General features: G+C 34.3%; 2 protein-coding genes and 1 pseudogene across 2 annotated transcripts in view; all 3 read right to left on the bottom strand.

Moving 5' to 3' along the window:
- Nucleotides 1,509–2,732, bottom strand: LOC104750114 (F-box protein At1g69090-like). The gene has a single exon (XM_010471862.1). The coding sequence runs from the start codon at nt 2,730–2,732 to the stop codon at nt 1,509–1,511; it is 1,224 nt and encodes a 407-aa protein (XP_010470164.1).
- On the bottom strand, nt 7,308–8,474 carry LOC104753465 (annotated as a pseudogene).
- The window catches only part of LOC104753464 (DEAD-box ATP-dependent RNA helicase 22-like), a 3,556-nt gene continuing 3,150 nt past the window's right edge, over nt 18,099–18,504 (bottom strand). The window contains exons 6-7 of the mRNA XM_019237709.1: nt 18,440–18,500; nt 18,099–18,331 (exon numbers count right to left, since the gene is read on the bottom strand). Coding sequence (XP_019093254.1) covers nt 18,282–18,331; nt 18,440–18,500 — 111 coding nt within the window. The 3' untranslated portion in view covers nt 18,099–18,281. The remainder of the gene's footprint in view (nt 18,332–18,439; nt 18,501–18,504) is intronic.

Here is an 18,504-nt window from a genome sequence, read left to right as displayed (position 1 = left end):
TAAAAGCCGGAAAATCCAATTTGAACCGTCGATTTGTGTTTAACCCATGGAACACCTCCCAAGCAATAATAATATTATTCGTAATTAGACGTTCTAAAACAAAAGCTGACTGTGTCTCTGAAATGAGGGATGGTAAAATTCTCATTAGCCGAAAACACAAGATCTTAGAAATAATCTTGTAACTTTCATTACAAAGACTAATCAGCCTAAATTCTACTATTTTTTTAGGCTTATCCACTTTTGAATAAGACAAATATTTGTTTCATTTACACGAAAATAAGTTTTATGGACAATTATAACACATACACCACAAACTTTGAAAAATAGTACTAATTGACGTGGTAAATATTTTTAATTAATTTTTAGAATTATTTTCAGGTTTGATTGACAATTTTACATTTAGGGTATAATTTTTAGGGAGTAAGCTTTAGTATTTAGAGTTTCGGATCTAATATTTGAACATTAAATTCTGGAATATAGTGTTATTTTTGAAACTTTATAGATGATGTGCTAAATTTGGAGATAAAATATAGTTTTGTGCTATTTGTGAGTATGGCCCTTCTTTAATTATGTAATTGTATATTTATTTTTTAATGAAAAAGAAAATGTGTTTCATTTGTAATATATGTTTTAGTAAATAATTTTTTTGTTAAAATGATGTAATCATAACGTAACATATATAAAGTAAAAGTATTTCAAAAAATATGTATTTTCGGGTGCTAATTCTTTAAACGCCTAATTAATATCTAGTGAGTTACCAATAGGCATGTAAATTTGGGCTAAACCCCGTGAATTGACCAGATCCAACTTTAAAAATTACCGGGCTGAGGCTTAAATATTTATGTGCTGAAAAAATTGGATAAAATGTAAGTATTATGCTGGAATACTTAAGGTTGGAAAATATTATGGAACAACAACCATAAAATGTAAATATTATGTCCTTTCATGCTGTAAGATAAGACCATTAATTGGTGGCTAGTTAGATCAATGTGAAGGAAATATGTTATTCATATTTACTTATTTTATATTATATTTATTTGTTAAAATTTATTAATTATTTGTTTTTATTTATATGTAGAACTTCATAACAAGAAAATATTTAAAAGGTATTAATACCTTGGAAGACATAGAATGCACCAAAGCATGCCTACATCCTAATTCGATAGCTTATGATTTTGTGTGTTATTTATTTTTTTATAAATTTAAACAATTTATTTGGCATATTAAACAAAATGCTAAAATACATCACAACGGCTTCTCTATGGCTCATTCGCAACAGAGTCACCTCCCCTGTTGGCTCATTTCTTAAAAAAAAAAAAAAACAAAAAAAAACATCTCATTTCTTTTGTGTTCAATGCTTACATACCACAATCATTGATCTCTCATATATATTTTCTTTTGTTCCTTTTTTTTTTTTAGTGAAAGAGATACTCTACATGAACACGATTACAATATATTTTTTTATAAGAAAAAGACAATTAATTAAACCATATAGAATACATGATCAATCATTCCCTTTTGAAATTTGGTAAGAACCAATGAGCATGAGACAATGGCATGGACGAAGAAACAAATGCTTGTGGTTGTTGTTCAACCTGCTTTGTATCAAGATTGAATATGAAGATTCCATTCTTGTCATATCCCCCAAAATACTTATTTTCAGTGAAGTAGATGGAGTTACGAGTGATTCCCTCTTGGTCCTTAGCAAGCACCGTAACACCCAACTCTAGAAGAATTGACTCATCTCCCAGAGAATTAATTTCCTCCCAATTGTTCTCCGTCGATGAATCCATCTTGTAGATTTCAAAGCTCCATGTTTCGATCACAAGTACTGCCTTAACAATTAAGACATCTCCACTTAGAGTGACTACTATATTATACTTACAGTAATCCCCCACACATGGATTACAAGGACGGCTAATGTAACCTCCTTCAGTCGGTACGTATCCACGTGCACTAGTTCTGAAAACTTTCAGCGGAACTTCTCCAGAAAAATCGAAAATATGGAGAAAAGAACAGTTGAAACAATAAAGCTTGTGATCTTTGTATACAGTCTTCGGTGCATGGCTTTGGAGATGACTTTGCATACAATTAAAACATTCTTCGGTGCATGACTTTGGCAACTGGGGGATCTCTTTCCACGAGTTATTTCCTTTCTTGGACGAAATCAGAATGAATGAATTAGCCATTCCGAGAACTAGGTAGTCTTTGGTTTTCTCGTCTATCCATAATATCGGGTTGGAGAGTCCATCTTTTCCTGACTTGAACGCTGGTAGATTGATTCTCTCGCGGGTTAAAAGATCCAGAATATAAACATCATGCTTTGGATAAGTACCATAAAGACCTTCTTTCTCTTGGTAACGATGTTGCATTAAAAGCCAGCTTCTATAAGTCGTCAAACAAATACTCTTTGCAAAATTGTCACCAAGATGTTGAGTTTTGTAGATCTTTCCTTTATCTTCAGGATTCATCAAGAGACAATAATTCTTTTCCACGGGGAAGAGAACCATCCAAGGGATCTTATTGCTTGGCTTACATTGTCTCGAACCAGATTGCCAAGATGAACAAACCGATTTAGCTCGGTCGAAATCCAAAAATCCAAGGCGTCGGAAAACCATTCGCATGAGATCAAAAGGAAGCTCGGACCAGCAATGAGGATTTTTTCGAGTGACTGAAACGGCTGGACGTTTTAGAGGAGGAGATTGGGCTACGGCTAACGTTGGGGAGGCCATTTGCTGGAATAGCTTATCGGCTAAGCTGGCAAGTTTGTGGGATGGAGGAGGTATTATCTTTTTTTTTTTTTTAATCTTTTTCACTCTCTTAGAGTAAGTTTATATAAAGAGGTGCAATAGGTTGTATTTGACACTAATCACTTTTTTCTTTTGAAATAATATATGTACTAGGAAAAAAATATATTGGATGATTTTAAAAAGATAGATAATTAGTTTTGTGTTTACTTGATAGGTGTGTGAGATTGCTTTCCTTTTTATGTTATTTTAAATTAACTTGATAAAATCCCGTGCTATAACGCGGTATATTTTTTGGAAATTAATTTTATTTTAATATAAATATAATCTGTAGATTAGAAAGTTTCCTAAAATTTGGTATTTTGCATTTACTAGTATTTTGGTAAAGTTTTTTGGTCAACAATTTTAAAAAGATTAGATAAAAAAGCCAATTTTGAGATATATCTTCTTATATAAAGCTTGATGTAAAAGTTACTCACTAACGAAATCGTGACATGTGTCAATTGTATTGATAAGATGTCGACACGTGTCCAGATTACTGTTTAACATGATCGCGACATGTATCAAATTAACGATCTTAGATTTTGACACATGTCTAAGTTAATCGCTAGAAAAAAAGTTAAAAAATATTTACCAAAAAAAAAACTAATCCAAAAACAAAAAAGAAATACTTACCTATCACCGGTAGAAAATAAAGCATATGTCTTATTATATAAAGATGTATATTAAGAGGTATACTATATCAAATCAAAACTTTAAGTACACTAGAAAATCATGAACAACAAAAAAAACAAATACAAACCATACGAGATCAGAAAACCTTGCTAACAAAAGAAAACGGGGTATCATGAGTGATGATAAGATTGTTATGATCGAAAAGACACTTGCAGATAAACCTCATATAAGGCTGGATTTAATTACGCTTCGTATATGTCTCCGACTACTTCCACCAATTTGACTATTTTCACATCTATGAATATTAGACATCATATTTTAAATTTTCATTGTTTAACATAGTTTACCAAAATATAGGGTTTCCAAATAACAATTTCGCAACTTACACGATGGTAAATACTTTTATTCTATTTTTCTTATACAATTTTGGATGATGAATCTACGTACTATCAATATTTGTAAATTCCTTCTTTTTAATATTTTAATTTGATTATGGTGTAGTATTTTTAGATTTTAGTTATATTATTTAGCTAAATTTGATTTTATTATTAGAAATTTTCGTGATATTTTAAAATATTTTTTTTATATATTATTTTGAGTTTCTTTTTTTATTTTCAGTTAGAGATATGTAAGATTATTTATTTATTACTTTTTAAAATAAATATTTTGAATTTCTTATGTTGTAGTATTTTTATTTTATATCTATAAATTATCTAAGACTCCTATATCATCGCAGTTATAATTTTTTTATTTTTTTAACTGTCTTTTAATTTCTCAAATTTTATTGGGTTGGTCATAAACTCATTGCAACCATGTAGAAATTTTTTCTCAGTTTTTCATCAAAAATATTTTTTCAGTAAGCAATTTTATTGGTAAAAAGAAACTACGTCAAAGTGAAAATAAAGAGACAAAAAATTGTTTAATTTGTTCACAGATATATTTTATAGGTGGTGATAAAGAGCGTATTTTAACAATAAAATATTTAAGGGTGTAAGAATACATTATTAGTGATAAAACATATAGTAAAATTGTACGTGGATGCTAATAAGATGACGTTTTGATGGGTTGATTGCTTGTAAAACATTTTGTGAATAAGTTGTTGATCGTTTTGAAATTTGTCAATAATAATATTCGTAATGGTTTATGTTTGAAAACATTTTGGTGGTCGATAATTAAGCTTCAGGTTATTGTAAGAATTGTAATAATAATTTTAAAATATAAAAATATAAATTAGTGTATTAAAGTAAAAGCTTCTCTCTAACTAAAAATATCTATCATTTTATTTTCGAAAAATATATTTCACTTAATTTTTAATTTTACTAAATAATTTTAAAACCCGCACGATGTGCGGTTCCTAATCTAGTTATTTATAGAAAAACTTAAGAGAAATTCCTTCGAATAACAACAAATTTTATGGACAATTATAACACACACCACAAACTTTCAAAAATAGTACTAATTGACACACTAAAAATATTTTAATTATCTTTTTTTTTTGGTTAAAATTTTACATTTAGATTTTATTTTTTAGGGACTAAGCTTAAGTATTTTGAGTTTCAGATTTACTTTTGGAATATAGTGCAATTTTTGAAACTTTATAGATGATGTGCTATTTGTGAGTATTGCCCTTCTTAAATTAAATACTTAAATATCTGTTTCATTTTTGATAGAATATTTTTTAGTAAATCATTTTAATAAAATGATGTAATCATAACATAGCATATATAAAGGAAAGGTATTTTGTGAAGTGACCTTAGAGCAATGGCTAATAGTAAGTCTAATTGTAGGTGATACCATCATATCAGGGATGGAGTCATGCTTCTTAGGAATGTAGGAATTTGGTTAATGAGCTGACATGTTGTGGCCTAATAGTTGGCAAAAGAAAGAGTAAAAAATTAAAAGTATTTCAAAAATATGTATTTTCAGATGATGATTCTTTTAACACCTAATTAATGTTTAGTGAGTTACCAATAGTCAATAGAGTCGTAAATTAGAGCCAAAATCCGAGGGTTAGCGCGACTAAGCTTTGAAAACTACTAGGCTCAGGCTTATATATTTATGTGCAGAAAAATCAGATAAAATGTAATATTATGTTGAAATACTTATGGTTGGAAAAGATTATGGAACATCAACCATGTCCATCATGCAGCTAGATGTAAGAAATGACCACAATTTGGTGGTTAGACCAATGTGAATAGACCAATGTGAAGGCAATATGTTATTTATATTTACTTATTTTATATTACTTTTATTTTGGTCATCTTGAATTTTATTATAATTTGTTTTGGAACCAAAGTAGGATTACAAACGCCCAAACGAGGGAAACTTAAGTCGACAGACAACTAGAAGTCTCCTGAGACAAACGCCGGTGGAAAAAAGAAACTCCCCGGAAACTAAGCCCTAAAAAGGGAGACAAATTAAACTGGACAAGAAATACAAACAACCAAATCGAAAGAGGACAACTCCTTACCCTATAAGCAGAAATAACTAGGCAAACACCTAAAAAATGGTAGAACTAGAATAACAGAAAAACGTTTTCTTCTGAAACATCTGCACATGCGATTTATCACGGATGCCCACGGCATAACAACTACCTCATCCTATCACAATGAGAGCCAATCTCTAGAGAACCAAGGACATCATAACCCGACAAGCAAATAGCACTCATAGAAGTTCATAGAGACTCAAACACACTCCCATATGCGACAACGATGACTGATGCGTCTCATTACGTCTAACTAGAATCCTTCAAAAAGCAATCATATCTAAATAGATCATGAAAAGCAGGGACAAGGAGCAAGGCAAAACTTCACGAAGTTAACACAAACCATGAACACCAAGGATAAGAAATATTTGTAAGATTTGAAACCTACCAACCAAACAGTATGCACGAAACTTCTGCTAAGAAAGGAGCCGAGCATAAAAGGAATCACAGGCTGACACAAGGAGACAAGGACTGGGAGAAAAGGCAATGGCTTGAGCTGACAAACCACTCCATATCTGCGGCTTAAAAATGAAGATAGGCACAAGACCAACAACAAAATCTGAGACAGGAACAAGCTAACCACAATGGCAATTATTCTTCAAACCAACCATTGACCTAAGATCCGACATCATCAACTTTATTTGTAATCAGAAACCCTCCCAGAGATAAGTGCTCTAACCGCTTCCTCAACACAATCACAAATCACCCCCATGAATCCTCCAAAAAGTTTCCCCAAATGAAGGTTCAACAAGAATGCAAACGACGCTAAACACCTAACCCTAGCTAAACGGTACAAGAGAAAGACGGGAAAGTCAGCTTACTCAAACAGGAGACAACAAGAACCCATGGCCACAGAAACGAGATGCATCACCTAAGAGACTAGGACAGCGCCGGATCTGACAAAGGCAAGATAGGCTTCTCCTGAAACCGTCGGGGGAGGACGAACAACGCTCCAAATACCGTCGAGCAAGCCTCACCGTGAAGACCGTCTCATTTGCTGAGCCCACTAACTACACTATCGATCCACCAGATCTAGCCGAGTCGACACAAACGGAAGCAGAAATTAAACAAACGAACGAACTATAGAGCAACAGGGGCCCTCTCACAGCTACAGCAGAGAGGGCAAACGGAGATTTGATATTTTGGGCGACGGCTAGGGCGAATTCATGGGAGAGAAAACGAAAAAGGTCACTTATTTTATATTACTTATATTTGATAAAATTATTAACAATTTTTTAAATATATTACTTTAGTATTTAGATCCATTAATAAATTACACATTTCATCAAAAACAACGTCTCATTTCTTTTATTTTCAATGCTTACATACCACAATTTTTTATCTCTCNTTTTTTTTTTTTTTTTTTTTTTTGCCTTTTTCTCTTTTTTCTCTCTTATCAATCATTCCCTTTTGAAATTCGATAAGAATTAATGAGCATGAGACAATGGAATGGACGAAGAAACAAATGGTTGTGGTTTCTGTTCAACCATCTTTGTATCAAGACTGAATACGAAGATTTCATTATTTTCATATCCCCCAAAATACTTATTTTCATTGAAGTATATGGAGTTACGAGAGATTCCCTCTTGGTCCTTAGCAAGCACCGTAATACCCAACTCTAGAAGTATTGACTCATCACCCAGAGAATCGATTTCCTCCCAGTTGTCCTCCGTCGATGGATCCATCTTGTAGATTTCAAATGTCCATGTTTTGGACTCAAGCGGACCAAAGCTCTTAACAATTAAGACATCTCCACCTAAAGTGACTACCATATGACACTTAGAGTAATTCCACGTACATGGATTACAAGGACGGCTAATGTAACCTCCTTCAGTAGGTATGTATCCACGTACACTAGTTCTGAAAACTTTTATCGGAACTTCTCCAGAAAAATCAAAAATATGGAGGAAAGAACAATTGAGACAAAAAAAGCATGTGATCTTTGTATACCATGTGATCTTTGTACACTCTGATTTCTTCGGTGCATGACAATGGTAACTGGGGGATCTCTTTCCAAGAGTTATTTCCTTTCTTGAAAGAAATCAGAGTGTCTACATCAGACATTCCGATAATTAGGTAGTCTTTGGTTTTCTCGTCTATCCATAATATCGGGTTGGAGAGTCCATCTTTTCCTGACTTGAAAGCTGGTAAATTGATTCTCTCGCGGGTTAAAAGATCAAAAATATATAGATTAAGAGCTTTTTTCTCTTTGTAACGAGGTTGCATCAAAAGCCAGCTTCTATACGTCGTCAAACAAATGCTCTTTGCAAAATTGTCACCGAGATGTGGAGTTTTGTAGATCTTTCCTTTATCTTCAGGATTGATCAAGAGACAATAATTCTTGTCCAAGGGATCTTATTGCTTGGCTTACATTGTCTCGAACCAGATTGCCAAGATGAACAAACCGATTTAGCTCGGTCAAAATCCAAAAATCCAAGGCGTTCGAAAACCATTCGCATGAGATCAAGAGGAAGCTCGGACCAGCAATGAGGAATTGTTCGAGTGACTGTTACGGCTGGAGGTTTTAGTTGAGGAGATTGGGCTAAGGCTAAAGTTGGGGAGGCCATTTGCTGGAACAGCGTACCGAAGGCTAAGCTGGCAAGTTTGTGGGTTGGTGGAGGACCAGGAGGTATTATTTTTTTATATATATATCTTTTCACTCTCTTAAGAGTAAGTTTATAGACAGAGGTGACCTAGGTTGTATTTGACAGTAATTATTTCTTTCTTTTGACATAATATATATACTTGGAAAAAAATATATTGGATGATTTTAAAAAGATTGATATATAGTTTTGTGTCTATTTGATAGATGTGTGTAAGATGACTTTCCATTTTATGATTTTTTAAATAACTAGATAAAACCCCGCCCTATATTGCAGTATATCTTTTAGAAATTAATCTAATTTTAATATAATTATAATATATAGATTTAAAAGTTTTCTAAGATTTGGTATTTTGCATTTACTAATATTTTGGTAAATCTTTTTGGTCAACAATTTTTAAAAGGATTAGCTCAAAGAGCCAATTTTGAGACATAAATATAAAGTGCAAGAGTGTAAGGGTCGATGGTCATCTATGTGGAGTGTAAGGATGAGTTTACGGGAAATGGTGATCTCGGGATTGGCCTGGGTGATTGGTGATGGGTGCATGGTACGCTTTTGGAAAGAAAAATGGTTGGGAAATGCACCAATAGAGAATGTGAGTATTGTCGACATGTCGGGTGAACATTGGACGTATGTGTCAAGGATCTTTGGACGAATGGTACTGGTTGGGATTTTGCATGTATTGGTCCTTATGTTCTTCACACTAACCAGTTGCAGCTGGCGGCAGTGGTGCTTGATAATTTTACAGGGGTGACAGATAGGATATCGTGGGGGGAGTGTTCTGATGGTTTGTTACCGTGAAATATACATACTCGTTGTTGACAAGGGATGATAAGCCGAGACAGAGTATGGGAAAAATGTTTTAGAGAGTGCGGAAAGTCGTGGCTCCTGAATGGGTTCGTGTTTTATATGGCTGGTGGTGAATCAATGTATCATGAATAATGTGGAGAGATGTAGGAGACATCTTAGTGATTCGAGCTTATGTTAGGTTTGCAAAAGCGGGGATGAATCTATTCTACATGTCCTTTGTGATTGCCCGACAATGTCCAGTGTGTGGGAACGACTGGTTCCTTGCAGGAGAGCACACTCTTTTTTTGGGACATCCTTGCAAGAATGGATGTTCGAAAACTTAAGGGGTGGGGATGAAGATGATAGATGTCAGTGGCCTACTTTGTTTGCGATGGCTGTATGGTGGGGTGGAAATGGAGATGCATTAATGTCTTCAATAGGGACGGAAAGTGTAGAGATCGGGTACATTTTTTACAGGACTGTGTTGCGGAGGTCCTATTAGCACACTTGAAGGTGTAAGGGGTCAAGCTACGAGTGTTGATTGTGAGGAAAGGATGATTGCATGGACTCCACCAAGATTAAGGTGGACTAAGCTAAACGCAGATGGTGCTTCGAGGAGAAATCCAAGGTTAGCTATTGTGGGTGGGGTGCTGAGGGAAGAGTTGGGTATATCTTCAGCCCTGCTGGCGGAGCTTTGGGGAGTCTACTATGGTCTGTGTATTGCTTGGGAGTGACAGATCACACGGCTTGAGCTTGAGGTAGACTCCGAGATTGTGGTGGGTTTTCTACGGATAGGGATTAATGATTCGCATCCGCTGTCTTTTCTGGTGCGTCTGTGCCACGGCTTTCTTTCGAGGGACTTGATAGTCCGTATTTCGCATTTTTATAGGAAGGCTAAACGTTTCTGATGGGTTAGTGAACTATGCTTTCTCTTTATCTTTAGGTTTTCATAGTTTTGATTCTCCTCTGGAGGCTGTTAACTCCATTGTATGTGAGGATGCAAATGGGTATGCGAGTCTTAGATCCGTTTGGTTTTTATTGTTTTAATTTCCTATTTTGAATAAAATGCGGGGGACTTCGTCTAACACTAAAACAAGTTTTTATTTTGTCAACCGAACACTAATTAGAAAAAAACTTTAAGATTGGTAGTCCACACTAGAGAAAAAGAGTTTTAAAAGGAAGTTGCTGAAATTAACGATCTAGAGGACCTAGCAAGACAATCCACCCTCACATTCGACGAGTGTGAGATCTTGGACAAGGTGAAGTTTGGAAAAGCAGCCCGTAATAGGTGGAAATTGTCCAGGAGATTAGAAAAGGCAGGCTAGTCGTCAGGGACTTGAATCATCGCCACTAGTTCTGTGCAATCCGTCTCAAAACTCTGGCAAGCAACTCTATTGGCAAGAAGACACTCCATAGCCCAAAGCAGGGCTTCCATCTCTGCATGTAGTGGGGAAGGACTTTGCCAAAGACATCTTGCACCCAACAAAAAGGTTTAAGCGTCGCCATTACCACACCACCAACCCAGACATGAATTAGGGTCATATGCGTTCCAGGAGCCATCTATTTGACAAAAAGGACCTTGCCCGAGATTCACCGAGGGAACCAAAGAATCCGATAGAACTGAACTGTCGAAGGAAACCACAACTTGAGACTGTGCATCCTCCCATAATAATTTATAACTAACAACCTGATTAATCACCTCATCTGGCGCAAGTTGCGTGCCTTGAATAACTTTATTATTCATATCCTTCCAAATAGACCATAATATCCAAGGTAATTGGTCGAATGCATCTTGGTCACATTAATGAGAGGAAGTCTCCAATAAATAAAATCAAGATTCGAATACACAGATTCATAAGGAAAACCCCCTGATGAAGCCTGATTTGGAGACAAACCCCAGATCTGACACGAACGAGGACAATCATAAAGAGCATGGTTAATTGTCTTACATGCTGAATCGCATCTTTTACACCTGATATCACACTAGACACATCGATGAGCTAATCAATCCGTCACGAGAAGAGTGCTAGATGCAATTTGCCAAAAGAAATGCTTAATTTTAGGTGGAACATAGAGTTTCCAGGTTGGGATATTAATGTCGTACATGTTGGGCCATATTCTACCTCTTCCACCATCTCCCTAGCCAACCTGATGAGACCATGGACAGCTCAACCAAAGAAGATGGATATGAGGAGCATCTTACACCAGAAGAAGCATTGGAGGAGCAGCTTGAACCAGAGAAAGCACCGGAGGAGCAGCTTGTACCGGAGGAAGCATCGGAGGAAGCGTTGAACGTTCCGGCGAGTCCTTTAACAAGATCAAGGTCCAGGAGTTTCAACCAAGCTATCAATGGACTAATCAAGGAGCTGTACAAGAAGCAGGAAGACGTGGCTCAAACCACTTGGACAATGCTCACAACTCAAGGTGCTCGGTAAAGGGTAAAGTGTTGCTTATGCACTCTTTTTCCCTTGTCAAGTTTTGTCCCTTTGGGTTTTCTTGACAAGATTTTTAATGAGGCCTAAGTAACATTTTCAAGACCTCTTTGCCAGCCCATTTCGTAGTCCAAGACCCATCTCTTTGCCTTGGCCCATTTTCTATCTTTTCTCTCTTATTCAAACTTGCATTTATTGCTTTGTATTTTCCTAGACATTATGCATGAGCTTGACCTTGTTAAAGCTCTTTCATGATTTCCTAGGCCTTTAATTCCTCTCTTCTACTTCGTGCCCCCTTCTCCTATAGAAAGACAATGTAGTTCTCTTTTGTTTCTCATCAAACATTTTAATCAAAACCTTCTTTCTACTTGTTTGATCAGAGAAGTGTGTAGTATCTTCTCAACTTGTTTACTTCTTAGTGTGTGATATCTAAGTTGTAATAAAGCATATAGTCTAAGAGATCTCCATCTCTCTTAGAAGTACACTTCGTTCTTCCCCTTCAATCCGCTGCAATTCCACTCCTTCACCTTCTCCGTCGTTCATCTCTCCATTCCGCTGCATCTTCAACCCATTCATCTTCATCATTTCGTTCATCCCTCTTCAAGACCTTGCAAAGTGTGTCCTTGGGCATAGATCCTCACCTAGGAGTCTATCACAACCTATAACCCGATTTCGGCGTATATTTTCCAGACTTTGAATAATGTCAGACCAACCAATATAGCTTAAAAGACTTGCTTATAGCCATACTCCGGATAATATGAATATCCTCCGAATCCATAAACTTTTGAAGAATAGGTAAATGTCACTCCATGGTGACCAGATTAATTAAATGATTTAACATTGAATTCGGATACAACAGTCTATCTCTGCCATAATTGAGACGAGGATGTTTATCAGGAATCCAAAGATCTCGCCATACCGAAATATTAGAACCAGTGCCCACCATCCACCTTGCACCCTGAAATACTAAGTTTTTTTTGTCGAGAAAATGCTATTCCAACCAAACGACGGTGAATAAGGCTTTGTAGCCAATAAAGGATGTTTGTTCCTAAAATACCAACCCTACAACACGCGGACAAATAAGGAATTTGGGAATTGAATCAATCGCCAATACTGTTTAGCAAGCATCACAGCATTGAATTTATCAAGCGCTCTAAAACTCAAACCCCCTTTATCTTTTTCTGTACACAACTTATCCCACGCCACTCAATATAATCTTTTATCCTTATCACCGGAACTCCACCAGAAATTTGAAGAAATGGTGCTAGTTAACTTTGAATGTTAATTCGTGAGAAGTTTAAAACATGAAATTACATGGGTTGGGAGGGCCAGAGCAACGGGTTTAATCAAAAATTCTTTCTCACCCTTTGATAAATATTTCGTCGTCCAACCATTCACCCGATCATCCAACCTGTCACGAACATAGCTGAAGACCTTATTACGTGAACCCTCAAGGCTTTTAGGAATACCTAAATAGGAACCCATTCCCTCTTCTTTAGAAATACCAATGACGGTTGTAAGCTGTTCTCTAAGTTGTTCTAGTACTTTTTTACTAAACAAAATAGATGATTTTGCAAGATTGACATCTTGACCCGAGGCTTTACCATACTGACCAATGATATCCATAACTTTCTTACACTCATCCTCTTCTGCTTTACAAAAAAAAGAGGTTGTCATCTGCGAGTAGCAAATGAGAAAAAGGTGGGCAATCACGAGTCAGTTTGATACCCGTGATCTTTTTCTCCCTCTCAGCCTTTTTAATATCAGCAATCAAAACTTTCATACAAAGAATAAACAAATACAGAGAAAGATGATCCCTTTGATGTAAGCCCCGTTCCGGGAAAATAGAACCTCGGGACTGCCCATTGATAAGGACTTGATAAGAGACTAAACTAACACACCACATAATCCATGAAACCCATTTACCATCAAAACCCAGCCGATGCAGGATCGCTTCCAGGGACGACCATTCTACGCGATCATAGGCTTTGCTCATATCCGTCTTAAAAGCCAAAAAATCCGATTTGCACTGTCGATTTGTGTTAGCCCATTGAACATCTCCTGGGCGATAATAATATTATCGGTAATCAAATGTCCTGAAACAAAAACCGACTGTGTACGGTAAAATTTTCTTTAGCCGAAAACACAAGATCTTAGAAATAATCTTGTAACTTACATTACAAAGACTAATCGGCCTAAATTCCACCATTCTTTCAAGCTTATCCACTTTCATAATAAGACAAATATTTGTTTTATTTACACTAAATTTTTTTTTATAGACAATTATAACACATACACCACAAACTTTCAAAAATAGTACTAATTGATGAGCTAAAAATATTTTAATTAATTTTTATAATTATTTTTAGGTTTGGTTGACAATTTTACATTTAGGGTATGTGATATATTTCATATGTAATATATTTTTTAGTAAATAATTTTTTATTAAAATGTTTTAATTATAACATAGCATATATATAAAGTAAAAGTATTTTAAAAATGTGCATTTTTGGGTGCTAATTCTTTAAACGCCTAATTAATGTTTAGTGAGTTATTAATATGCATGTAAATTTGGGCTAAAGCCTACGGGTTGACCTGACTTAGCTTTAAAAATTACGGGGCTAAGGTTTAAATATTTATGTGCATAAAAAATTGGATAAAATGTAAGTATTATGCTGGAATACTTATGGTTGGAAAATATTATGGAACATCAACCATGTACCGTCGGTGGTTAGATCAAATCGGTGGAACATCAACCAAATATTATGGAACATCAACCAAATACTTATCATGCTGTAAGATAAGACAACAAATCGGTGGTTAGATCAATGTGAAGAAAATATGTTATTCATATTTACTTACTTTATATATAATTGTTAAAGTTTATTAATAATTTGTTTTTTATAACAATAAATATTTAAAAGGCATTAATACCATGGAAGACATAGAAGGCAACAAAGCATGCCTACATCCTAATTCGATAGCTTATGATTTTATGTGTTATTTTATATAAGTCTAAACAGTTTATTTGGCATATTAAACATATAAATAGTTAAGTGATACTAATGGTTATTTCTATTGTGATTAGCTTTCTAGAAATGATAAATTTATTTTTTTCCGTAGTGAAACTTGAAAATTCTCAAAAAAGATCGGTAAACCTATCAAAATCGGGTCAAGCTTTAACACATCGGTTTGAATGTTTCTCAGGCCGGACAAGATCGGGATTATATATGGGCTAGATATGGGCCAGATTAGGTCAAGCTCATGTATGAGCTGGGCCTGATTGACATATCTAGTTACCAAAATTATAACAAAATAACTTGCTCACAAGTTATTTTTTGATTGGTGTAAATCTAATATAATAAAGTAGGCTTACACCGTCTAAGAAAGCTCTATCTATCTATCACATGGCACCTCTGAATCTTTTGTTTAAATGGTTAATGGGGCACAGAAATATTTCGACTTCCCAAAGAAAAACCGACTGAATCTCACAGTTCTGTCTTCTCCTCTTTCTCACCTCTCTCTCTTCCCCACCCTTCCTTCTTATCTGTTCAATTACCGCTACAAACCATAATTTATTTCACCTCCGTTTTCATGATGTTTCGTTGACCAACAAGAGGGATCTTAAATCAATATTTCGTTTGTAAAAAGAGTACATTAACGTCGTTAAAAATCATAACAACGAAAAAAGTTTGTGTTTTTTTGGCAAATATCAAATAAGTTTTTTTTGCGTTTTTCCCTTTTTTTGTTTCATCTTTCTAATTTAAAAATATGAGAAACACACTCTTCTATTTTTGATTATTATCATCTAATTTAAAAATATATAAGTTATTTTCATATTTAATTTGTTTGTGACATGTGACATATTGTCATGTAATCTTCGTTTAAATTTATTTTGTGGTCTCTTTTGAATATTTTCTTACCTAATTATTTTATATATTTTATAATTTCATTTACTCTCTCCTGACTGGTCTATCTGATATTTCTTTTTTTTAACATATACTATTTATTTTTAATTAAACCTAAAATACAACATATTTAATCATATACATTAATTCATACTTTAAATATACACTTTAGTAATAAATTGTAACTGAAATTACATAAATTATGAATTGACTATTTGTTTTCTCCATTCACTTTCAGTTAAATATCTTAGCAATTATAATTATAACTCCTTTAATTTAATTTTTGAGAAGTGTAACTTCCATCACTTCTTATCCTATAAATAATCATTCTCACATCCTCCTCCATCATATCTCAAATCCTAAATATTTTCTTTGTTTTTTTAGTTTTTAATGTTCTTGCATTGGTTGAAAACTCAATGAAGATAATATTGCAAGAGTTTAATAATATATTTTACATTGTTCTCCATTTTTATTTATTCTTGCTTTTATGTACTTCTTTCTTTACTTTAGATGTTAGATTATTTCTTACATATTCATATATATTTATTTGATTCTTAAAAATATGTAATGTTCTAACTTCTAAGGAAAGACAAATTTGAAATATAATTATGAAATATCAAATCAATTTTTCTTAACTCTCTCTTACCTCTAACAAAATTGTAATACATTTTTTAAGAATACTCATCATTATATTTAGTTTTTGATTAAACATATAATTACATAAAGATCATTAAGCTATCTTTGTTTAATTCAAATATGTACTTCAAAAGGATTTCTCTATATAAGAAACAATATAGTATTCTATTTTCTGTCTAGTTTTTACTACAAAGATGAAACAATTATAACTAAATCTAGCAATATAAATTAAAATGAGGGCAATATAAAAAAGAGACTTAAAAGTAAAATTAGTCTTTGGGAATTGTACTTTAAAGTTTTGTTTGCACTTCATATGATTTTATAGAGAATAATTTTGTTTCTCTCATTTAATACTTTAGGTTATGTGTTAGCTTTATATGAACAACTTAAATTAATATTTGAATATCATAGTTAATTTTCATTTTATCATTTTTTTTAACCTCAAATCCTCAGAGAAACTAATGAAAATTATTATCAAAGTTAAATAATAAAAAAACATAAAAAAAATCAAGAGATATGTATGTGTGATTATATTTAAATTAGTTATATATTATGAATTTGTATGATTTTTTGAAAAAATGTAAATTTCCTAAAGACATTTAGATTTAGATTTTTTTGCTTTTTGTGATTATTAAATAAAATTAAATTAATTAACATAATCTATTATATATATAACAATCATGCTGGATATAACATAGTTTTTTATAAATACAAGATCAGGTCCTCCAATCGTAAACTCACATCTCCCTTTCCCATCACTCTCAGCTGCGAATTGTTACCTAACTTCACCGAGTGACGAAAATCTTTATCCAGTGTGGAGAACCACATCTTATTTCCGCACATATGATTGTTGCAGCCTGAGTCGAGGAACCAAGCTTCTTCCTTCTTGTTCCCTTCTGTGAATGCCATGAGCAACACATCCTCGTTTTCTCCATCTACCTCAGCATAGTTTGCTTTTCCATGCCGGTTTGGACATTCATATTGAAAATGTCCAAGTCTGTGACATTTAAACACTCGATTGTAGCTTTGCTAAATGATCTTCTTCCTCCACCTCTTCCTCTTCCTCTTCCTTGGCCCATTCTTCCTCTGCCCCTTCCTCCTCTATCATCATATGCGACCTTCAGCACTTGATCTTCGCCTCCACTAATGGGTTTCTTCAGCTTCTGCTCATGTACTTGTAATGAGCTCTGCAACGCATCGACTGATAGATTGTCAATGTCTTTTGACTCCTCAATCGAACAGACAATGTAATTGAAGTTCTCAGTCAATGTGCGAAAGATCTTCTCCACTATCTTGACGTCTTGCATATCATCTCCACAATTTCCCATATCATTGGCCACCACCATAACTCTCGCAAAGTAATCTGTGACAGATTCTCCAGTCTTCATCTCCAACAGCTCAAAATTCCTTCTCAATGTCTGTAATTGAGCACGCTGCACGCGTGAGTTGCTTAGAAGTATCTTTCAGTGTAATCGTTTTGAGAACAGTTTTATCGATTGCACTGAACAGATAGTTCTTTGCTTTGAGATCTTTCAGTCTCGCTTCACCAAGTGTCTTCTTCTCAGCGTCGGACAACGTTTCTTCACTTGTTGGCTCAACAAACCCATTTCTCACCACACCCCAATACTCTTTTGATTTAAACAAGTTTTCCATGAGAAGACTCCAATGATCGTAATCTCCATCAAATCTAGGAATGCTTGGCTGTGCAAAGCTACTTGATTCAGCCATCTCATTCACCCGTGTTTACACTCACCCTCTTACTTGTGTTTCTCTCACTCTCAATTTATAGCTCTGATACCTAATTTGTTAGTCTCATATAAAACTCAAACAAAAGCTGAATGCTTCGACACTTTATTGATAGAGATTGCAGGCTTTAATAGCCAAAACTATAACGACCAAGACCAAGTCAAAACCCAACAATAACATATAGAATGATCTGCAATACATCTATATACAACAACGCCTATGGAAATTGAGAGAGAAGAAACAAAGAAAAAGAGAACGTTTTAAAATCTCACAGCTTGAGGCTCCTCTGCTTCTCCAGCTTTCAGAAAAGCTGAAACATTAAAACACAGTTAGCTTCTCACTATCTTTCTCATTGTATTATTGCATCTATGGATTCTTAAGTTTATTATTGCATCCATGAATTCTTAAGTTTATTTACCTCTCTTCTTAACCTTGTTCCTAAACCCTCTTTTCCTGCTGAATGCAGTTTCCTGGACATTTCAT

The sequence above is a fragment of the Camelina sativa genome, chromosome 16 (genome assembly GCF_000633955.1).
Source record: "Camelina sativa cultivar DH55 chromosome 16, Cs, whole genome shotgun sequence".
Classification (NCBI taxonomy): domain Eukaryota; kingdom Viridiplantae; phylum Streptophyta; class Magnoliopsida; order Brassicales; family Brassicaceae; genus Camelina; species Camelina sativa.
The sequence above is the reverse complement of the archived record's forward strand: the minus strand, read 5'-3'. Positions and strand labels throughout refer to the sequence as shown.

Coding starts and splice junctions, on each gene's coding strand:
- LOC104750114 (XM_010471862.1), bottom strand. CDS start 2,732: ATGGCCTCCCCAACGTTAGCCGTAGCCCAATCTCCTCCTCTAAAACGT.